The sequence below is a fragment of the Heptranchias perlo genome, chromosome 5 (assembly GCF_035084215.1).
Source record: "Heptranchias perlo isolate sHepPer1 chromosome 5, sHepPer1.hap1, whole genome shotgun sequence".
Classification (NCBI taxonomy): domain Eukaryota; kingdom Metazoa; phylum Chordata; class Chondrichthyes; order Hexanchiformes; family Hexanchidae; genus Heptranchias; species Heptranchias perlo.
Genome location: NC_090329.1, coordinates 21,925,022 through 21,941,880, shown reverse-complemented (window position 1 = coordinate 21,941,880; position 16,859 = coordinate 21,925,022). Strand labels below are relative to the sequence as shown.

General features: G+C 41.9%; 1 protein-coding gene across 2 annotated transcripts in view; it reads left to right on the top strand.

Moving 5' to 3' along the window:
• gnpat (glyceronephosphate O-acyltransferase) overlaps positions 1–16,011 on the top strand; it is a 35,424-nt gene extending 19,413 nt beyond the window's left edge. For both annotated transcript variants that reach the window (XM_067984092.1, XM_067984093.1), the window contains exons 7-16: positions 315–466; positions 563–693; positions 1,785–2,008; positions 3,984–4,229; positions 5,617–5,696; positions 6,969–7,109; positions 9,373–9,475; positions 10,604–10,697; positions 10,791–10,852; positions 14,261–16,011. In XM_067984092.1, the coding sequence (XP_067840193.1) occupies positions 315–466; positions 563–693; positions 1,785–2,008; positions 3,984–4,229; positions 5,617–5,696; positions 6,969–7,109; positions 9,373–9,475; positions 10,604–10,697; positions 10,791–10,852; positions 14,261–14,304 (1,277 nt within the window). In that variant the 3' untranslated portion in view covers positions 14,305–16,011. The remainder of the gene's footprint in view (positions 1–314; positions 467–562; positions 694–1,784; positions 2,009–3,983; positions 4,230–5,616; positions 5,697–6,968; positions 7,110–9,372; positions 9,476–10,603; positions 10,698–10,790; positions 10,853–14,260) is intronic.
• Positions 16,012–16,859: the final 848 nt, after the last annotated feature.

Below are 16,859 nucleotides of genomic sequence, written 5' to 3'. Positions count from 1 at the left end.
CTTAACTGTAACAGGAGTAACATTGTCTTTTTAAACAGTGTGCTCGTCAACATTAAAAATCTCACCAGCATCCTGATGCAGGTGCACGGAGCTCCATGCAATCCAGAGCAATGCAGAGCTAGACGTACAAGTTAGTGCTGCTGGTTTCAGGCTGATAGCTGTAGTATTAAGGTGTTGTAAAACAACAGCTATTATGGACAGTATTACAGAGTATAAATTGTCTATATAAATGCAAATACTTTGGCCTATAAATAATACTGTTTAAGAATATTTGTAAGATATTTAGACCATTCTTAAAATGTTCTCTTTCACAGGACTGTTGAACATTACAGTTGAACCTTTTCTGATGGGGGAAGTTTTTGACATGTACCTAGTTCCCATAAGTATAAGCTACGAGCGAATCCTGGAGGAATCCCTCTATGCACACGAGCTTTTAGGAGTACCAAAGCCAAAGGAATCGACTTCGGTGTGTACAGGTTTCTTGTTATAATCTCTCCATTCTAGCTGTTTTCTATTAACAATGTGCTGACGAATTAGTGATCAAACTGGTTTTCTGTTCTAGGGTTTGTTGAAAGCCAGGAAGATTTTGAGTGAAAACTTTGGAAGCATACATGTTTACTTTGGGCAGCCTGTGTCGGTGAGATCCCTAGCAACAGGGACAGTCAGGAGGTCTCAGTACAACTTGGTCCCCAGGTCAGTTATCAACACTTAATAGGGGAAGAACAGTAATGTGATGCATTGTAATTCCCCATTGCAAGATAAAGACTTCATTTACTATCAAGTGCTAGCAATCGTGCCAGGCCAGACTTGAGCCTGGAAATGATAGAACTGTTAAAATAACATCTGTTTTGGGGGAAAATGCTTGAGAGCGTTTTAAAAGGATGCAGTCAGTCCTCATGTAAAGAGCACAGAGATATAATAAATAGGCAGCATGGATTAAAAGCAATTGGTCTTGCCTCACTAATCTGGAATTTATTGAGGGGATAACTAAACAAGTAGATAATGACTATTCATTAGATATACTTTGATTTTCAGGTGGCATTTAATGAAGTTCCAAATGAGAGACTTAAAGAGCATTAGGGCTCATGAAATTAATTACAAATTAGCTAGGCAGAAAGAAGCTGAGGGAGATGATGAGTAGAAAGAGCTCTTTCTGACGGCATTGACTGGTAGGGATCTGCAGGATCTGTTCTTGCTCCCCCAGTATTGCTACTATGCGGGTAATGGGACCCGCTGGTGTAACACGAGTAATGGGACCCGCCGGTGTAACACGGGATCTGCTGGTGTAACACGGGGAATGGGGAGCCACCAGTGTAATGTGGGTAATGGGAGTCACTGGTGTAATGCGAGCCACTGGTGTAATGCGGGTAATGGGACCCGCCGGTGTAGCACGGGTATCGGGACTTGCTGGTGTAGCATGGGCATATGGGACCCTCTGGTGTAAGACGGGCAAATGGGACCCTCCGGCATAATATTGTAAATAATATGTTCATTACAGATTCATAGCCCCTCAATATGTAAAAATAAACATAAACAAAATCCTGAGCTCAGCCCATGTGCACACTCCCCTCTTCAGATAAAGTTTTACTGCTGTGTCTCTCTGCTGTCGTCTGTTTATACTTCATTTCTGCACACTCTTGTTGAGTAAGGTATTAGATGAAGGAAAACAGAGGAGTGCTTGTATGAGAAAGGGGAATTCACTATCAGAGGCTCAGCGATATCACACTTTTTGACACTGGCAAGTAAAACCTTTTCACTGTACGGTACTTTTGACGTTTATACAGACATATTCCACGGAGGCCGTCTGGAGATGTGTACAGGTTTCTCGATGTTGTAGGCCATACAATGGTGGTGTTGCAGCAGAAAAACATGGTCATTAGTCCCTGGGTTCTGATGGCTACAGTGATCACCCAGAACCTGCCCGGCCTTCCTCTGTCGGATCTCATCAGGCAGACACTGTGGCTCAAAGCAATTGCCGAAGCATTTGGTGCTTTTATCGACTGGCCCAGTAAGTAATGAAAGCTTGCTTTAGAAATATCTGATTTGATGATGCCCTAAAAGGCTCCAGCCATTTCTAACCCCTACCTGTTTCACCAGACGTCAATGCTGTTTCTGGGTCTTGTATCTGCTCCACACAGAGAAGATATTGCTTCTCAGCAATTTGCGAAGGGCTGGGCCAACCTCTCCTATTCTCTGTGAATTGCCATGACATGTTTTCCTACATTAACGGCACTATATAAGTGCAAGTTATTGTTGATGAGAAGTGGACAAAACATGAAAGCAGCTTATACATCAAATGACGTTAAACCAATGACTTCTCAAAAATTACATTACACCAAAAAATCTCAGGTTTGTAATAGTACAACCTGAGATATTGTTAAATGATTTCAACAACAACTTGCATTTATATAGCTCCTTTTACGTAGTAAAACACCCCCAAGGCGCATCACAGGACCGATAATCAAACAAAATTTGACACTGAGCCACGTGAGATTTTGGTGACCAAAAGCTTGGTCAAAGAGGTAGGTTTTAAGGAGCATCTTAAAGGAGGAGAGAGAGTTGAAAGGGGCAGAGAGGATTAAGGAGGGAATTCCAGAGCGTTGGGCAGAGGCAGCTGAAGGCACGGGCACCAATGGTGAAGTGATTAAAATTGGGGTGTGCAAGAAGCCAGAATTGGAGGAGCGCAGAGACCTCAGAGGGTTGTAGGACTGAGGAGGTTACAGGGATAGGGTGGGACGAGGCCAAGGACGGATTTGAAAACGAGGGTGAGAATTTTAAAATCGAGGCGTTGCCGGACTGGGACCGAATGTAGGTCAGTAAGCCCAGGATGGGACTTGGTGCGAGTTAGGATACGGGCAGCAGAGTTTTGAATGAGCTCAAGTTTATGGAGGGTGGAAGATGGGAGGCCGACCAGGAGAGCATTGGAATAGTTGAGTTTACAGGTAACAAAGGCATGGATGAGGGTTTCAGCAGTAGATGAGCTGAGGCAGGGGTGGAGACGGGCGAAGTTAAGGAGGTGGAAGTAGGCAGTCTTGTCGATGGAGCAGATATAGGGTTGGAAGCTCATCGCATTTCAATTACATCTGCGAGAAAAGTAGTTCAGGTTTTACATTTGTACCTAAGCTTTTGTTGTGATGCCTAATTTGGCTCTGACTTACCCTAATTAAATTAGAAAATATCCAATTGGAGTTTAGCCATCAGCAGGAATGCCGTACAAGATTGGCCAAAGTACCACTTGGCTATCTGTTCACATCAGAGGTACCAGGGCACAAGGAGATATGTTACCAACCGATTTATTTAGCTATTTCCTATGCAAATAAAAATAACGCTATCAATGTAATTATAACAGACAGTACAAATACTTAGCTTTAGAAATAACATTAGCATGATGGTCATACTTGACATCGAGAATTGCAGTACTATGATTAGCAACAGTAGCCTTGTTCAGTTTAGAGAGCAATATGATGGTTATCAATCGTATGCTTCCTGTTTAAATCTGTTGGTTGGCATTAGTGTAAAGATATGCAACTACACATCAAGTAGCAGCTTAACTGCTATATTGAACCAATCATAATGGTTCCCTACTGGTTTCACCTCCTGGCAGATCTTTAGTGAGTTATCTGCAGTCTTCTTTCCTTGTCTTCCAGCTTATATACTATTATGCACCGTACATATCCACCTACAAACCTCGGAAAAGCCGGCACAGTCTAAAATCAGCAAAAAAAAGTACAACTGAGAAACAGGCTGGTCACCAATGTCTAATCTGTCACCTTTGACCTAGGAAGCCAATTTATTCAAGCAAAAGCAAAATTATAGCCTAGGACAAAAGATACCATAATGTTATTGAAAAACTAATTCTATACTAATTTTAGTCATATGATTATTGATAATTATTGGATGCCATTTTCGCATCTGTCAGTAGGTTTTATTTGTTTCTATTGTACATGTATACATTGAACTAAATTCACTGTGTTGCGTTCTAGAAAATATAACATCTGACAAAGTGATTTGCTCCAGTCTCGCCCTACGCCACAACATAGTGAAGACAGTCAAAAACCAGGTTGTGCTTTGCCAAGAGGAGACCCCAGCTGAATTCACGGTGGAAAAGGTTTTCAAGTACACAATCTCGCTGCTGATGTGTGCGTCCTATAGAAATCAGATACTGCATGTTTTTGTGCGCCCAGCCTTGGTGGCGATTGCATTTGAAAACGCACACAGTTGCAGGAGAGGTAAAAATATAACATTTTTTAAAGTATCCATTATCTCATAATCTCAGACTGGGTGGGACAGTAGGTTATCTTTTCACCTTTAGAATCTGGATTTAAATCCACGAGATGGGATGAAGCTCTCCTCTGCTGGCTGTGAGGATCTTACGTGAAATGATCTTGAGCCAAGTTTTTAGAGTGGATCCACAGCACAAAGCTCCCAATAGTAGCACTGAATTGTTGATTGAACTCCAAGGTGACTGGTGAGGAGGTTGGAGAAATCTAGAAGGTTGGGTAAAGGCACATTGTTGGGGTGGGGAGAGGGAGGCAGAGCAAAGAGAGCATCTGGCTGTGTTTTGCCTGACTTAACAGTGCTTGATGCGGATGAAAATAAAGAGTAATCCCCAGCACAAATAAAATTAAGGGTCTAAGTGGTTAATGTTTATTCCACATATAAAATCTAATATTCATTTACAGATTTGAATACCTTTAGAAATTGTTTCCAAAATTATGGAACTCCTATCCTTCCTCAGCTGTTCCTCCTTGCTACAATCCTTAGGCTTTTAAAACCCAAGCTTTGTGTCATCTAATAATTACTTCCTAATTTATTTAACTTCTCTTCACCCTTTTCAACATTGGTGACGCCCTTGGCTCGATTTGAAAGAAAGCTTGGACTCAAAGATGTTTCTATTCTTTGAGTATTAGAGCATTGTTGCTTGAGAAATATGAAATTACATTTTTCTTTTGAGGCATGGTTTAATTATCTTGAATGAACAAGAATCTATTGATCTTGTCACAAAGGGGTTAACATCCATCTGGGCATTTGTGAATGAGCATTGAAAATGACAGAAAACAGATATTATTGGGTATGAATTTCCTGCTAGCAGTAGCAACATTTTCTACTTGGCAGTAACTGTGACCAGTTTTGTGGTAGATTTCTAATCGTCATCTATTTACGAGTCAGCCAACTGCATTGTGCAAGAAATGCAGGAAATCAGTTAACAAATAGGCAAGTTATAGGTACTTCCTCTTAGAAACAAAGGAAATCTCAAGATGTAAAGAATCCATAGGTCCATCTACTCCCCCTTCCTGCTGTCCTAGCAGTGGTATTTGATGGTGTTTCTTCAAGGCACTTAGACTCCAAGATATATGCTGCATGTAATGTACCAGCAAGCACAATAAAGTGACAGTGTAAGGTGTCCACAGTATGTAATGTACTAGGACCCAGTGAGTAAATCAACAGTGTAAGATGTCTACAGTGTGTAATGTATCTTCATACACAGTGACTAAAATATTTTAAAAATATAATTCACCCCTGCACACCATTAAGATAAAATAGAGCATGTCTGGCCTCAGATTCCCTAATGAGAATAAAAGGTTGTAGGTAATTTTGTTTTCTCCTTTCTTTCAGAGGATGTCTACAGCTGCTTCAGCTACCTGCGTGAAGTGTTCTCTGACGAATTTATTTTTTTGCCAGGAAACCACGTCAAGGTAATTGAAATGCAGTGTGGGGTGCAAAGCAAGGCTAAAAACAGCCTGTGTCAGGCAATTCGCTTCCTATTACACTTCCCTCAGGCACTGAGTGTCGTCGGGCTGTCCCAGTGTGGAGGGCATCCTATTTCGTTCTGACGCAATAACCACATACACACTGTCCAGCTGGTTACCAAGTGGAATTTGGAGTGGGAATCCTGGCTGATCCTTCCTCCAGCCGAGAGTATTAAAACCAATTGTGTCCATACCATGAGGTACATTTCCCCTCTGGCACATTAAGAACTCCTTTTGAGGGGTTTATTACGACTTTTAATTGGGCTCCAGTTCTCATCAGTCCAAAATTAAACTGGAGAAAATATTTAAAGCCTGCTCATGCACCCTCATTGAAGCTGCTATTGGAAAGGATGGAATGTAGCAGGGAGCACGTACCCAGCCACCTGGGCCCAGGGATCAGTGGCTAATAAATAATGAGTCTAGCAGAGGTGCTTTAGAAGAGCAAATGGCTGAACAACCACACAGCCTGCAGATTGCTTAGTTTATTGGATCATGTTGAACAAGGTAAGTGTTGCTTGTCATGCACAGTATTGCATCTTTGTATCAGGCAGAACGTGGCACGCAGAATTCTTGGGTTTCCTCAGGAGGTTACCTAGGAACATCCAGGACAGGAAAAGGCTGCAGTCCATCTGGCCAGTCCCCTGGATTGCTCACTCCCTCAGAAACCTCTCCAATTCTCCTTTGAATTTTTTCACACAGTCTGCCTCCCTAGGTAGTCTGTCCCACATAGTCACATCCCAAAAGGGAGGTTGGAAATGGATGGTTGCCATTTTCATACTGTGCACCAGTGGGAATGTTGAAGTGTATTGTTATTAAGGTGGCACTGCACGTCATAAAGTCACTTGTAATAACTATTAAGGCCAGACAATTAAAATGCATTGTACGTTGAGTTGCTCGTATTAACGTTCCCATCCTAAGAAGAGGAAAAAAGCTCTCTCAAAAGGACTGGACAATGTTACAGCATCCTGTTCCCATTAATACCAAATTAAAACATTTTTAAGATAGTGACAAAGTTTTTTTTTAACCTACATTATACTGGAACACTAAATGGGCAAATGCGAAATAGAGAGTTTATTCCATTGGTTAGTCACACAGTTGGCCTGTGGCTTTGTCGTTGGTAACCTCTTGACTTGCTCGCTTGTGATCTAGATTTTGTATCTCATGGTTCACTTCACCTTAAGCTATGTTTGGTGTTGTGACTGTTCTCTCTCGCTGCAGGACTTTGACGAAGGGCTGTACTTGCTGATGAAGTGCGATGCTATTCAGGGGTCCCACACAGACCTCTACATCTCCGAGAAGGGCAGTGCCACCATTTCCTTTATGTCAGACATGTTTGCGCCTTTTCTGGAAGGTTATCAGGTAAGTTGGTGAATTTTCTGTTGAAATGTTTAATGAGCTTTTGTTTTCCTTGTTTCAGAATTCAGTATTGATATCATTTTATGAAATACTTTCAATTTGTAAAATATATGCTGCAAATAATTTGATCGTTATTAGTATTCCTTTAAATTTCTGTTTTTACATTTAATTATCCCGTCATAAAGCAATACCGTCCTAAGTCTTCTATTGTCAGGTTCCACTAGTTTCTCTTTATCCTTTTATATTTGTCAGGTATTGCGTAATAATTACAGCAGTTCTGCTATTCAGTTACACCCTTATAGTGGTTTATGTGTCTTCTGTTAAAAATGAAGATGTTAGAATTAAGAAAGAAATTCAGATGGAACTTCTTCACTCAAAGGATCATAGAGCTGTGAGTTAGTTACCAGGGAAGGCCATTGAGGTGCAGAGTATAAATGGGTGACATTTGGATGTATTTCTAGAGAATGGAGAGTATGAGTGATATAGTGAGAAACTGGGACCGTGCGGTCAATCTATGAACAAGGGATGGGTCTAAATGCCTATTTCTGTTACCAGATATTTTATTTTTTATATATTATTTGTGTGTTGTGTGTGTGTGTGAGAGAGAGGGGTCTGACCTATGACAGTGCCCCTCTTTTTGTCTAACATTTACATCTCTGCATGGGTCTGACTCAGGTTAGAGAGGTACCAGGTGGGGTTGAGAGTGCCAACCTGTGTCGTGTGGCAATAGCAACAGCGCAGGCTCTAGTGTGCATAAACTGGGTTTTTCCAACATTTAATAAGACAATAGTACATTAGGTACAAATACAGTAAGTCACGACCTTCATGTCAGGAGTTGTTTGCACAGGGGATTGAGTATGGAACTGCAAAGAGAAAATGTGGAACGGGTGAATGACCAGGACAACAGGGAGCCATAGAAACATCCCTGATTATAGATTAGTGCTCATCCAGTTTGTGTATAAATAGGTTTGTTCCACAGTTATTCTGGAATTAAGAGGTCGTGTCCCTTAAGTCTAACAGCTTTTATGGCCTTTTTTTAATAGGATGGATGTGGTAAGTGGCATTACTAAGTTCCCATGTGACATTCTTCTCCCATAATTTGGGTAATGGCTAACTTGAGATATGTCAATAAAAGAAGTGCTGGCCATAAAGCCTCATCCATGTTATTTTGGGCAGTGTATATCATAAGTAACACATGGCTGTAACGAATAATTGAGCTTTAGGGTTTAGTTTGTGCATGTGCAAAATCTGAATTTTCCATCACACTGTTACAAAGTTATTGTGCTGTTATGTGCCTCTAAGGATATTAACAGAGGGACATGAAGGAGGTTTAATGATTTGAGTTATTTTCAATCATTGTTATCCGTTCCTCAACGATGAGACCTTCCAATAAAGTCCTACTGTTTCTGGTTGTCTGCTCCACTCTGCTCCATATCTTGAATTCTGTCCCCTTTTTCACGTTACGAAGCTTAATTCTGCAGCCAGTAAGCATCGTTCATTCTGTCCCTTCAGCACGCAACACTCGCTGCCCCAAATAGAACTGAAAAGCAAAGGATCTTACCTTTGTTAACGCCATGTGATTATTTGCCAGATTCATTGAATGCTGCTAGAACAAACCCAGTTAACTTTCAAATACCAACCTGTCCTGATGGGTAGCCACTGCTTTCTGTTGCACCTTGCCCTGATATTATTTCCCTAACAGAGCTCTGTAATTGTCCAACTACCTTTGCCAGGCAAATGTCAGCGACAACACCGAGGCTCTTTTAATTTGTTTTGGGATGTGGGCGTCGCTGGCTAGGCTGAAATTATTGCCCATCCCTAGTTGCCCTGAGAAGGTGAGGGTGGGTCTTCTCCTTGTGATGATGGTGCAAGTGTAAGTCATACTTACCCACCACATGTGCAGCCTGTTGTTGTTCTAACTATTTAAAAAGGATCCCTAAAGGTGATGGAACACACAAAAACCGTTGATTTCATGATTATTCTGAAGCGCTTCAGGCGGTACGTTTTACAGGTCTTAAGATATGGAAAGGTACAATTTTTAATTTTAATGTTTAATAATTTTTTGCTATATTTTAAAGTTTGATTTGCAGCTTAAAATACTAATTTTCAGAATGCTGGGTTCAATTTTTAGTGTTAGATGATTTCTACACAATCCTTCTATTCCTTCTGGTTTTCACTAAAAATACACACCATAAAATAAAGACTTTATTAACTTTTAAAAAATACTCCAAGGATCTCTCTCAGATATAAATGTTTGTATCTGTAGGTTATTTGCAAATACCTGCTGTGCAAGGAATTCACTGACGATTTTACTGAGAAGAAGTTTGTTACTGAAATCCGAAACTATGCAGCAGAACTTATTTTAACAGGTATTTCATCTAAAAATGTAAGCTTTTCAACCATGTTTTCCCCTTTAACTGACCCTTGAATGTTTGAATGTATCCTTTAATTGTAAACAATTTTACAACACCAAGTTATAGTCCAGCAATTTTATTTTAAATTCACAAGCTTTCGGAGGCTACCTCCTTCCTCCGAAAGCTTGTGAATTTAAAATAAAATTGCTGGACTATAACTTGGTGTTGTAAAATTGTTTACAATTGTCAACCCCAGTCCATCACCGGCATCTCCACATCCTTTAATTGGAACATTGATGGTCTGCGTTTCCCTTTAAACAGACAGAGGTGGTCTGAGTTTCCCTTTAAACAGAGGTGGTCTGAGTTTCCCTTTAAACAGACAGAGGTGGTCTGAGTTTCCCTTTAAACAGACAGAGGTGGTCTGAGTTTCCCTTTAAACAGACAGAGGTGGTCTGAGTTTCCCTTTAAACAGTCAGAGATGGTCTGAGTTTCAGTTGTGTCTATGATTAAAACTGTTTCGAGCTGATTTTTTTTGAGCTGACGGTGAAGGATGTTATTGGTGGACAGTGGGAGCTGTTTTGACTTTCACTACACAGTGTTCTCATCATCAAGCACACCTCAGGTACTCGTGATCCAGGTGCTGAGTAATGGCCCCAGCAAATGGCCTTAATCCCAGTGTCGAGTGCAGCAGTGTGAAAGTCTTTATTGTTCACACTGGCCTTCGAATAAGATTGCCAGATATAGGGAGCTTAATGCTGAGGACCCACCCATCAGGAGTTAAGCTGCTCAGTCTCTACATGTAAGAACCTTGCCGTTGACTGAGTGGGGAGAATCCTATCCGCAGATTTCCAGAGGTGATGGGGGTTTGCAGCAATCCCCGGTTGCCGTGCGTGTCCTTGAATGGTATTCCTGCACCCTTGTGGTTTCCCCACAGTTGCCTCATAGTCACAAAACGTGGATGAGTGAGTTCTGCTGCTGATCAGAGCTGGATGTCAACTTGTGATTTACAGGAGAAGCCTGCTGTTGTTTAGGGGTAAGAAATGGGCAGTATCATCAGGTGGATGAAAAGAGTTTTACAGCAGGAGATATAACGTGCATTAATTCCCATCATAGTCTGAGTCACACTTTCTCTCCTGTGTGTAGGTGCCATAAAGTATAATGAGGTCCTCTCAGTGGATATGCAGAAAAATGCACTGGCTGCTTTGGCCCGACTCGGGGCTGTGGAGAAACTAAAAATGTACGTATCAGAAAATTGCGTCAAAACTAGCTTGGTCGCATTTGTAGCCACTGCAAGGATGTGACGTGACATTGTTGATTTGATCCTTTACAGAGCTGATGGGGTCGTCTATAAGGTGGACAAGCAGACTGTCAGCAGGGTGGCAGACATGCTGGGTAAGGAAGTCCAGTTTACCATCCACACCAAAAAAAAGGGTTTTGTGGTCTTCAACCTCCCTCTGCAGAACAATAATATTAAAACTTGGAATTCCACACGTACCGTGTGGCTCCGCCTGCACTGTGATCAGCGAGAGTGACAGTGTCTCCATAGTGATCAGCGAGAGTGACAGTGTCTCCATAGTGATCAGCGAGAGTGACAGTGTCTCCATAGTGATCAGCGAGAGTGACAGTGTCTCCATAGTGATCAGCGAGAGTGACAGTGTCTTCATAGTGATCAGCGAGAGTGACAGTGTCTCCATAGTGATCAGCAAGAGTGACAGTGTCTCCATAGTGATCAGCGAGTGTGACAGTGTCTCCATAGTGATCAGCGAGAGTGACATTGTCTCCATAGTGATCAGCGAGAGTGACAGTGTCTCCATAGTGATCAGCGAGAGTGACAGTGTCTCCATAGTGATCAGCGAGTGACAGTGTCTCCATAGTGATCAGCGAGAGTGACAGTGTCTTCATAGTGATCAGCGAGAGTGACAGTGTCTTCATAGTGATCAGCGAGAGTGACAGTGTCTTCATAGTGATCAGCGAGAGTGACAGTGTCTCCATAGTGATCAGCGAGTGTGACAGTGTCTCCATAGTGATCAGCGAGAGTGACATTGTCTCCATAGTGATTAGCGAGAGTGACAGTGTCTCCATAGTGATTAGCGAGAGTGACAGTGTCTCCATAGTGATTAGCGAGAGTGACAGTGTCTCCATAGTGATTAGCGAGAGTGACAGTGTCTCCATAGTGATTAGCGAGAGTGACAGTGTCTCCATAGTGATTAGCGAGAGTGACAGTGTCTCCATAGTGATTAGCGAGAGTGACAGTGTCTCCATAGTGATTAGCGAGAGTGACAGTGTATCCATAGTGATTAGCGAGAGTGACAGTGTCTCCATAGTGATTAGCGAGAGTGACAGTGTCTCCATAGTGAAACCCCCTCCCCCATAGCACCCTGCTGTATCTGGACAATGCTTCACCTGAAAAATGAGGAAGATGCTACAAGGTAGGAACATAGGAACAGGAGTAGGCCATTCAGCCCCTCGTGCCTGCTCCGCCATTTGATAAGATCATGGCTGATCTGTGATCGAACTCCATATACCAGCCTTTGGCCCATCTCCCTTAATACCTTTGGTTGCCAAAAAGCTATCTATCTCAGATTTAAATTTAGCAATTGAGCTAGTATCAATTGCCGTTTGCGGAAGAGAGTTCCAAATTTCTACAACCCTTTCTGTGTAGAAATGTTTTCTAATCTCGCTCCTGAAAGGTCTGGCTCTAATTTTTAGACTGTGCCCCCTACTCCTAAAATCCCCAACCAGCGGAAATAATTTCCCTCTATCCACCCTATCCGTTCCCCTTAATATCTTATAAACTGCGATCAGATCACCCCTTAACCTTCTAAACTCTAGAGAATACAATCCCAATTTGTGTAATCTCTCCTCGTAACTTAACCCTTGAAGTCCAGGTATCATTCTAGTAAACCTACGCTGCACTCCCTCCAAGGCCAATATGTCCTTCCGAAGGTGCGGTGCCCAGAACTGCTCACAGTACTCCAGGTGCGGTCTAACCAGGGTTTTGTATAGCTGCAGCAAAACTTCTGCCCCATTGTAGTCCAGTCCTGTAGATATAAAGGCCAGCATTCCATTAGCCGCCTTGATTATTTTCTGCACCTGTTCATGACACTTCAATGATCTATCTACCTGAACCCCTAAGTCCCTTTGGACATCCACTGTTTTTAACTTTTTACCATTTAGAAAGTACCCTGTTCTATCCTTTTTTGATCCAAAGTGGATGACCTCACATTTGTCTACATTGAATTCCATTTGCCACAGTTTTGCCCATTCACCTAATCTATCAATATCACTTTGTAATTTTATGTTTTCATCTACACTGCTTACAATGCCACCAATCTTTGTGTCATCGGCAAACTTAGATATGAGACTTTCTATGCCTTCATCTAAGTTGTTAATAAATATTGTGAATAATTGAGACCCCAAGACAGATCCCTGCAGGACTCCACTAGTCACATCCTGCCAATGTGAGTACTTTCCCATTATCCCTACTCTCTGTCGCCTTTCGCTCAGCCAACTTCCTAACCAAGTCCGTACTTTTCCCTTGATTCCATGGGCTTCTATCTTAGCTAACAGTCTCTTATGTGGGACCTTATCAAATGCCTTCTGGAAGTCCATATAAATAACATCCATTGACATTCCCCTGTCCACTACTTTAGTCACCTCTTCAAAAAATTCAATCAGGTTTGTCAGGCACGACCTACCTATCACAAATCCATGCTGGCTCTCTCTGATTAACTGAAAATTCTCGAGGCGTTCAGTCACCCTTTCCTTAATTATAGACTCCAGCATTTTCCCCACAACAGATGTTAGGCTAACTGGTCTATAATTCCCTGGTTTCCCTCTCTCTCCTTTCTTAAAAAGCGGAATGATATATGCAATTTTCCAATCTAGAGGGACAGTTCCTGAATCTAGAGAACTTTGAAAGATTATAGTTAGGGCATCTGCAATGTGCTCACCTACTTCCTTTAAAACCCTGGGATGGAAACCATCTGGTCCTGGGGATTTGTCACTCTTTAGTGCTATTATTTTCTTCATTACTGCTGCATTACTTATGTTAATTTTATCGAGTCCCTGTCCCCGATTCAATATTAGTTTTCTTGGGATTTCCGGCATGCTATCCTCTTTTTCTGCTGTAAATACTGACGCAAAGTAATCGTTCAACATGTCCGCCATTTCCCCATTGTCAATGACAATATCCCCACTTTCAGTTTTTAAGGGGCCAACACTTCTCCTGACCACCCTCTTTTTCCTAATATAACTATAAAAGTTCTTCGTATTGGTTTTGATGATCTTAATTTTCCCTCCCAAGCAATTGGACTCTTGTCTCCATTGTTTCAGGAATATTTGAACATCAAGTAAATCAATCCACAAAAAAATGTAGTAGGAGCAATAATGTAAAGTAGAACTTCTCTGTAATTGATCAATAGTTGGCAAATAGACTGACTGGAGACAGTTCTGGTCTTTTTCAGCTTTTTTGAGCAGGAGCCGGTTACCGACTGCACTAAGTGTGTCCGGCATCGTCACAAGTTGTAATTACCTGAATTCTGACGCACTGCAAGGAGCAGGTTTACAAACACCTTTCGTTCAGTGGTTCAAATCTAGTCACTCAGTGTGACCCTTAGTAACACCATGGTGGGGGGGTGAGGTGAATTTCCTGATCCATCACTTCGGAAACATTATTTCTGCCAAAGTTAGGCAGGGGAGCGGAGGGAGTTCTTCACCCCCTTCCCCTAACGCTTAAATCCGTGAATATTTTGGAATTATTATTTGGAAAGACCTCTAACTGTGTGATTTAATTTGCAGTGCCCATGGTTCCAGTGAAAAGTGCTACTGCGGCCAGGCTTTGAGTGCAGATACCTCGCTGTGTGGTGGCTCCAGGAGCAGCTGGACCTGCATTCCGCTGGTGACGGGTGGAATTAGTTTGTTTTTTCGAATCAGTGGAACCGGGCACTGAGCCCCTGCGGGAAACGGATACAGCGACCAGGTGGTCGCTGGTTTGGGAGTCCAGGTCAGGAAATGTTCGTCTGCTCTGAACAGGAGCGGGAAATCGCTGTACGACGGATCCTCAGTGCTCACGCTTCGAATTGCCTTCACCTATGGTGTCTTTTTCTTTTGTTTTTAAAAAAAAAGTTATGCAGATGGAGGTTTTGTTATATGTAAACATTAATACACCCATACGAGTACTGAAATGTGTTCTTGGCAGCGGCGCTCACAGTTAAGAGTGCAACAAAGCCTAAATGGCTCAGTTTCAAATATCTGTCTAATGGGGCGATGCTGCTTGTGCTTAAATTTCTTTGAACGCCTATATATGAATCTGGGGTTCGGTGGAGATATCTACGAGACGCAGTCATGGGCAAGAATGTCCTTGTTGTCGGCACCTCCTGAAAACCACCAAAGTAAAACAACAAGACCTGCTCTCAACAGAAGATTCCTGATCGCAGTCACCTCAAAACCACAAAGTGGGTTTTCAGTTAATCTAATTTCAATTCATGCTGAACCCTTAAAATGACCAGGATGATGGTTTTCTTGATGCAGCAGTGCTGGAGTTTCTCCCCAATTATAATGTTGCTAAAAAGTCACTTGAAATTGGAACGTGGAATAATAAATTCCTTTTAACTTTTGTACTTGGTGTTTGAGGCAAGGCAACAATAGAAGCTTTTGCGAATTCAAAAACGTCTAAGACAAACCCATTTAATTCCAGAGTGCAGCAGCGAGTGGAAATTGCCAATGCAGTAAGTATATTCCTTATAAGTAAATGGAAGTCTCGTATTTCTTTGCCAGTCTGGCCAGTCCTGTCTGATCTGGATACAAAGGATTTTACTGTCACACAGCCCCATTGCATACAACAAAACTATAGGAGAGCCAGCAAAAATGTCCAGAGTCCAGCTCTCTTCAGCTCGTTCACGAAAGTTACTAAAATGACCAAAATAATAAGCGTTCGTTTAGGCTGTGCGTGCAGAACGTCATGGAAATAATTAGCTTTGCATATGCTCAATTCTGCAGGCAGCTTGCCCACATAATGGTGACTTGCACTTCAAAAAAAAGCAATTTATTGGATGCGAAGCATCTTGATATGTCCTGATGATGTGATACAGCTCAAGATAAAGGCATGCTCGATCTCTATTTGCATCCAGGAAATTGCTCCAGAAATGGGGCCAGGTGGTCACTCTGACAATTGGATCAATCCAGAACTAGGAGACATGTAGTCACTCGTGATAATTGAATCACTGCTGAAATAGTGGTCATGTAGTTCCACCAAACATGGGGTCATGTGGTCCCTGCAGACATTTTGTTGGGGGGGTGTCACATGGTCATTCCTGGAATTGGGTTGCTCCAGAAACGTGGTGATGGGTCACTCTAGTGTATGATAGTTTTGCAGTCAGCATTCAAATGATTCTGTATTTTTACATGTAATGGAATCAAACCATTTCAGTGGTGAGACAGTCTGCTCTACTGAAACCAGTTTGTTAAAGGAACATTTAAAATGTTTGTTTGGATGTGTAACCTCCCTTAATAAACAGTGCTAATCAAATTAAAAGCCTGCATTTTATTGATATTGTAGTAACCTTGTAGTTTTTCTTTCCATTGACTCAGTGTGCAGTGCCCAAGTGAGAGCAGTTTGCAGTTCCATGGCTGTTTATTTGTGGTTGCACGTGAATTTCTGTGGAATTTTTAATGCTTCAGTACATACCTGCCACTAATTCATAGTTTTCCAAAACAGTGCAGTTGTTAATAACCGATATTAATACTAGAGATTGGAGCACTTTGTAACAAGTGTCCACAACAAGCCCTTCCATTTCAGTTATCATGTGGGTTAGATGTAAAGACAGCTTCTCTATTTTACCCCATCAAATGCTCAAACCCCAACTTCAGTACCATGTGCCATTTCCTGCCACCAACCATGCTCATTACTGGAGATAGTAATTAAATAGCTGCACCTCTTCCCCCCAATAAGAGTTCCTTCTGTACAGGATCTACACCAGCAGAGTCAAACAGCACCTGGGGAGGGGAATTTACCCACAAAAACCCATCAAAGTGCTTTCTCCACAGCCACCTCTGTTAAACTGCGATGTCCAATCTTGGTGCTGCATCTAAATCATTTCACCCCAACTGAAGTCTATCCACATTGGGAGGTGAAATTTAAACAATAGGTTAAAGGGGATTCATTTCTCTGCATCTTTGTTTTAAAAATCTTATCTGGGGCCTACTTTGACTCTTGTGGTAGTTGCATCGTCCCTGCTGCTGTTTGTTTTAAATTGCTTTTGGGTTGCAGTTTTGGTGGACCTCTTATCACATTCACAATATAGAGCAGTACATTCCAAAGAAGAACTTCTCATTTGAACAGTGGAGATTGAGTGATTTGATAGGTGTTTAAAATTATTAGACTCCAGTGACTGAAGGA